A 6246-nucleotide genomic window follows, 5' to 3' on the forward strand; every position below is an offset into this window, starting at 1 on the left:
TTTTTCCATTTTCCTTTCTGACCCCCAAACCACTTAGGTCCAGGTAAAAACAGCCTTTGAAAATTCCCGTAAGATTCCCAGATTCTCTTTGTGAGCTCGCTAATGCTGTCTTTCTTTGTTTCTTTAATGAATCCCTTTGCAAGATGACTTCTTGGTCAATTTCCAGTTCCCTACAATATTTACTTAAATCTAAAGTTCCTAAACAGCTAATCGTTCAGCAAGGTCACTCATTTGTGTTTAAAATTGCCTCTTGGGGAATCTCAGAAAGAATATACTTAGTACTCCATAATTGGAGAGCCTGTATTCTGCCATAGATTTTGTAAGTAACGTTTTATGTTAAGAGACCTCTTCTGACAGGCTGAATTGCTGGTCCTTTTCCAGACTATTAATAAAACAACTTATGAATGTTGGCATATACCATGGGAACATTTAAACAGAAAATTGACAAAAGAGATTTATTTATTTTTAAACACTTCCCTACAAAATATATGTTATTTATCTTTTAGGAGCAAAATGTAATTTTGAATTATACACTTGCAAATGTTTGTTGGAGAAACAAACTCCTATTTTAATAACAGTGAAATTGAAGGGAAAAAAAAGAAGCTAATTTATTTTCATTGATTATAAGGGGTAATCTTCTTCCACTAGATGCCCATGTGCCAGTGTAAATAGGATAGCCTTCCCATCACTCCCAGTAAAGCTAGTGTTCTCAGTATGTCTGCTGATATTCAACCAAGAAACTCATATTTATAAATAGGTCAACAGTTCTTTGGATGTTTATGACTTCTCCACAGCTGTTCCGTGAAGTACTGCTGTGTTACTTAAGATTCCTTACATGTGACATATTTTTATTTGATTTTTCACTAAGGATATCTTCATGACTACATTCACAATGACTCACTGTATACTTATATGTAAGTGTGTCTTTCTCTGAATATGGTTAATTGTCAGCATGAAGGAAGTTCATACAAAACCTTAGCTATCATCATCATTATTTAGATGAACAGATGGACAAATAGATGGTAGTTCTGTTTATATTATTTGCATTTGACTGGTGTTTGCTGCAAGAAAAGAGTGATGTTTTCAGTACATTTATTTGAAGACTGTTTCCTCACTAATATTGTATAATCATCTCTTGAGCCAACCTCTTTGATAAGATATAGAAAAAGGATAGTATATTATATGAAGCAGCTACTACCTATGAATCCAGATGATGAATGCGGCTAATAAGTCTGTTGTGACTGAATTTGTTTTGCTGGGACTCTCTAATTCCTGGGAACTACAGATATTTTTCTTCATAGTGTTTTCACTCTTTTATGTGGCAACAATGGTGAGTAATAGCATCATAGTCCTCATCGTCATATCTGACTCTCACCTACACTCTGCTATGTATTTCCTTCTTACCAATCTTTCTATTATTGATATGTCTCTTGCTTCCTTTGCCACTCCCAAGATGATCATAGATTACCTAACTGATCATAAAACAATCTCTTTTGATGGATGCATTGCTCAGATATTCTTTCTCCACCTGTTCACTGGTACTGAGATTATTTTACTAATGGCCATGTCTTTTGACAGGTATATTGCAATTTGTAAACCTCTGCGCTATGCCTCAATCATTAGTCCCCAGGTGTGTATTGCCTTTGTGGTGTCCTCATGGATTGTAGGAACCATGCATTCAATGAGTCAGGTCATATTTGCCCTCACATTACCATTCTGTGGTCCCAATAAGATAGATAGCTTTTTCTGTGACCTTCCTGTGGTGTTCCAGCTGTCTTGTGTGGATACTTATGTTCTTGGTCTCTTTATGATTTCAACAAGTGGCATTATTGCATTGTCTTGCTTCATTCTGCTATTTAATTCATACATTATTGTGCTGGTTACTATCAAGCACCATTCTTCCAAAGGATCATCTAAGGCTCTTTCAACCTGTACAGCCCACTTCATTGTTGTCTTCATGTTCTTTGGGCCATGTATCTTTATCTATATGTGGCCACAAAACAGCTTTGTGATAGAAAAGATACTGTCTGTATTTTATACTATATGTACTCCCATTATGAACCCAGTGATATATACTTTGAGAAATCACGAAGTAAATTCAGCCATGAGGAAACTGAGAAGTAAGTTCCTAAATTTTAGTACAGAAACTCCTTCCCGTTCTTTATAGTTTTAAATTCTTCATTATTAAGTATAATGGGTTTCGTGAAACAGCAATACTGTGTTATGCATGTATTAAAAACTATATTTGAAACATTAAAAGGGAGTTAATGGAAATAATTGCTTCCAGGAAAAAAAAAACTAGTCTATAAAAGTGATAGGATTTACTGTTTAATAGTAGAATTTACTGTTTAAAATTAGTTGGGATGTTGAATAATCAGGTTAATAGAAAAGAAGAACAAATAAATACAGCTTAAAGAGAGACTAATGATTGCGGGTAATGATGCCAGTTATGTACACACAGAAACTCATGATACCACCTAAAACATGACAAATGGGCAGGATTTCTATGATCCATAGGGTTTCGTCACTGCTGTATAAAATAAATTTCTGTCTCCAAATCATCATTTTCCACAAACTTGCACCATTTCTGTTTCACATCTAAGTCAATTTATAATATCTGGTAGAGAAGTCCTGGTATATGTAAATATGGAAATGTAGACAAGGTGTAAAGAAGTCGTATGAGTGTGCGTTCTTTCTCAGCCACATCCACTAAGGAGCATCAGTATCTCACTCTTACATCAACCACCACTAATCACAACCACAGCACTATTTTGATGCCTCTTTCTGACAATGATGATTTGAAGGCTAGTGCAACAATCCTGAAAAATCAGACGATGTTATGAGGTGAGTTGCAAAGATGATGATTTTGTTTCAGCAGGTTCATGGAAGTTAACATTAGAATTAAATTAAGAAGGAGAGCTCACAATAATAAATTCATTAAGAGTAATGTGTAACACTAAATTATCATTATTTATTTATTTATTTATTTATTTATTTATTTATTTATTTATTTATTTATTTCAGTGGTAGTTTCAAGACATGGCTTCTCTGTGTAGCCCACGATGTCCTAGAATTCAGAGACCCATGTTCCTCTGCCTCCTGAGTGCTGGGATTAAAGACATGTCCCACTAATGCCCGTTTTAACTCTAAATTACTGTATTGATTTACCTTTTGGTTAAAGAATTATTTTTGTTTAATATTTGGGAAAAAGTTTCTGTTTAGTAATAAACTGTTAATTTAATAAGTGTGTCTTATATGCAAGTAAGTTTTGTTAGGTGTTTTAAACATTATCATTTTTGTACACTAAGAATGACTATCATTCGACTGACAGTGATTCAAATTGCAAATACTAGAAGTTGAAAAATATTGTAATAATGTTTACTATATGTTGCAAAAGATCATTTAAAAATAATAGCAAACATTGAATACATCACTATTATTTGAAATTTACTAAATAGTAATTTTAAAAATTGTATTAAATATATTTCCCCAGGTGTAACCACCAAAGGTAGGATATGCAGCAAACAAATAATTATGAATATTTAGTTGTTTTTATTTATTGGAATTATCAAGCAAATGAAGAGATACACAAGTTATATGTGAATTAGAGTATTATATATAAGAGGTTAATTGAGAATAACACATCTCTAACTTTCGAGTTTAGTCTAAATTTTAAGAGGCATATTCTTCTTTTCAACTTTATTGTTTTGTTTTTCATTAAACACAAAAAGCAAACAAGTAAAAAAAATTTAGGGTAAAAGTTTGAGATATTGTGTTTAGGATTTTAAGTCAATTTTGAAATTAACAATAAAGACATTGATGGTATTTACATAAGCAGTGATCACATTTATGTCAGCAAAAGAACTACATAATAACAGTTACAATGACACTTAAACCTCTGAAATAGAATCTGCAGAGGGTGATATTACCACGTTGCTTTGTATATAAGCATTGGATTCAGAGTCTCTAAGCAGTAGTAAGAATCGTGCCATTGACCAGTGAGTTTCTTAAACATATATTAGACTGCAAAGCATCATAGATGCATAGACGCCAGCTAACGCTTGATGAAATGATACAAAGCTATAACTTTGGAAATGGTCGCTAGGATCACACTAGACTGTCGCTGAGATTGTGATCATCTAGGAAGAGGACTTGTGTTTGACCTCTGTGGGTAGCCCTGGTTTCGGTGACTGCTGAAATTCTGATATTGCCATTGGGCTTGCACATGCCTCTCTGTCATCACTAGCTGCTGGACAATGCTCTAAAGTACCCATCTGGACCTCTATCAATGCCATTCTCCCAGCCTGTCACAGCTGAAGGATTTCATGGCAGATATGTGTTGTGTTGAGGCTTCAAACTTCTGAAGGATCGACACTGAAGACAATTCCCCAGTGGAACAGAGACATTTTCTGCCCAATCAACTATTCTATGCTCAATGAGATATCTGGATAACTTTTACATTAGTATGATATAATGAATTTTTGTGTGAAGAAACCAACCACACTTGAAAGATATATCTTGCGTGGATATCCCTCCCCCTGCTCACATCCAACCAGTCATAATGTCCACAGATTTCTGGTCAAAGGGGAAATCTTTTACTAGGAACCAGATGTCCTGTGAGAGTAATTAGCTTACATGAAGAGTAAGAAATAGCAGTAAGTGCTTAAAGTTGTCAGAATCTAAAGGAGACTGCCAGCTTGTTGATGTTTAGTACCTACAGACTGAGGGGTCACACAGATTAATAACCACAACCATGTCCACAAAACACATCCTTTTCTTGTGGCAAAACCAAAACAGGGTCAACAAAGAAAGCCAAATACTATGAAGGTTTGCTCTCAGTGGAAGAGAGTAGCTTGAGAAGGAAAACAAACAAACAAACATCCCCCAAACCAAAACCAAATCCAGAAAAACCAGTGTCCTACAGACACGTAGCACCCTCACCCCAAAGCAAACACCATCACTGTGGAATGGAAAGCAGATCTCTTTAACTTTATTTTTCCTTTGATTTTGCTTGTATTTTTATTGTTTAAATAAAATATTAGTTCATATCTTCCTGTTTTATTATTTCTCCCTTTTTGATGGTAGGTGTTTATAGACATAATATAAGCAGACATTAAATCATATTAATCTCAACACTTGTGATATGCATATATATATTATCTTATATACACATATATGCATATATTATGTTATATATACATATGTGCATATATTATAGCTGTATACTATAGATGCATGTATTATGTGTGTGCGTGTGTGTGTGTGAGCATAGGGGATCTTTCCATTTTCTCTGATCTTCTTTGATTTCTTTAATCAGAGACTTAAAGTTCTTGTCATTCATCTTTCACTTGCTTGGTTACAGTTACACCCAGATTTTGTATATTATTTGTGACTATTGTGAAGGGTGTTGTTCCTTAATTTCTTTCTCAGCCCTTTTATCTTTGTATAGAGAAAGGTTATTGATTTGTTTGAGTTACTTTTACATCCAGCTACTTTGATGAATTTGTTTATTAGGTATAGGAGTTTTATGGTATAATTTATGGGTTGCTTATGTATTTACCATATCATCTACAAATAATGATACCCTGACTGCTTCCTTTCCGTTTTGTTTCCCTTTGACCTCCTTTTGTTGTCTAACTGTTCTAGCTAGAAATTTGAGCACTATATTTAATAAATAGGGAGAGAGAGGGCAGCCAAGTCTTGTCCTTGATTTTAGTGGGATTGTTTCAAGCTTCTCTCCATTTAATTTGATGTTGGCTGTTGGTTTGCTGTATATTGCTTTTATTATGTTTACGTATCTGACATGGATTCCTGGTCTTTCCAATACTTTTAATATGAAGGGATGTTGTATATTTTGAAGGCTTTTTCAGCATCCTATGAGATGATCACGTGTTTTTTCTTTGAGTTTGTTTATATAGTGGATTATGTTAATGGATTTCTGTATATTGAACCATATCTTCATTCCTGGGATGATGCCTACTTGATCATAGTGAATGATCATTCTGACGGGTTCATGGATTGGGTTTGTGAGATTTTTATTTAATATTTTGGCTTTAATAGTCATAAGCAAATTTAGTCTGTTGAGTTTTGTTGAGTCTTCATGTGGTGTAGTTATCAGATCATCTGTGGTGTCATAGAAGGAATTAGGTAGTATTCTGTCTGTTTCTACTCGGTGGAGTAGTATGAGAAGTATTGGTATGAGATCTTCTTTGAAGGTGTGATCAATTATTCACTGTAACCATCTGG

At 34.2% G+C, this 6246-nt stretch overlaps 1 protein-coding gene across 1 annotated transcript; it reads left to right on the forward strand.

Moving 5' to 3' along the window:
- The first annotated feature begins 297 nt into the window (after positions 1 to 297).
- On the forward strand, positions 298 to 2253 carry LOC110309835 (olfactory receptor 4K2-like). Its single transcript, XM_021182574.2, has one exon. The coding sequence runs from the start codon at positions 1211 to 1213 to the stop codon at positions 2165 to 2167; it is 957 nt and encodes a 318-aa protein (XP_021038233.1). The 5' UTR covers positions 298 to 1210; the 3' UTR covers positions 2168 to 2253.
- Positions 2254 to 6246: the final 3993 nt, after the last annotated feature.

This window comes from Mus caroli, unplaced genomic scaffold, assembly GCF_978045245.1.
Source record: "Mus caroli unplaced genomic scaffold, Mus_caroli_1 scaffold_12, whole genome shotgun sequence".
NCBI classification, from domain to species: domain Eukaryota; kingdom Metazoa; phylum Chordata; class Mammalia; order Rodentia; family Muridae; genus Mus; species Mus caroli.

Excerpts from the sequence above, each read along its gene's own strand:
- LOC110309835 (XM_021182574.2), top strand. The coding sequence starts at position 1,211 with ATGATGAATGCGGCTAATAAGTCTGTTGTGACTGAATTTGTTTTGCTG.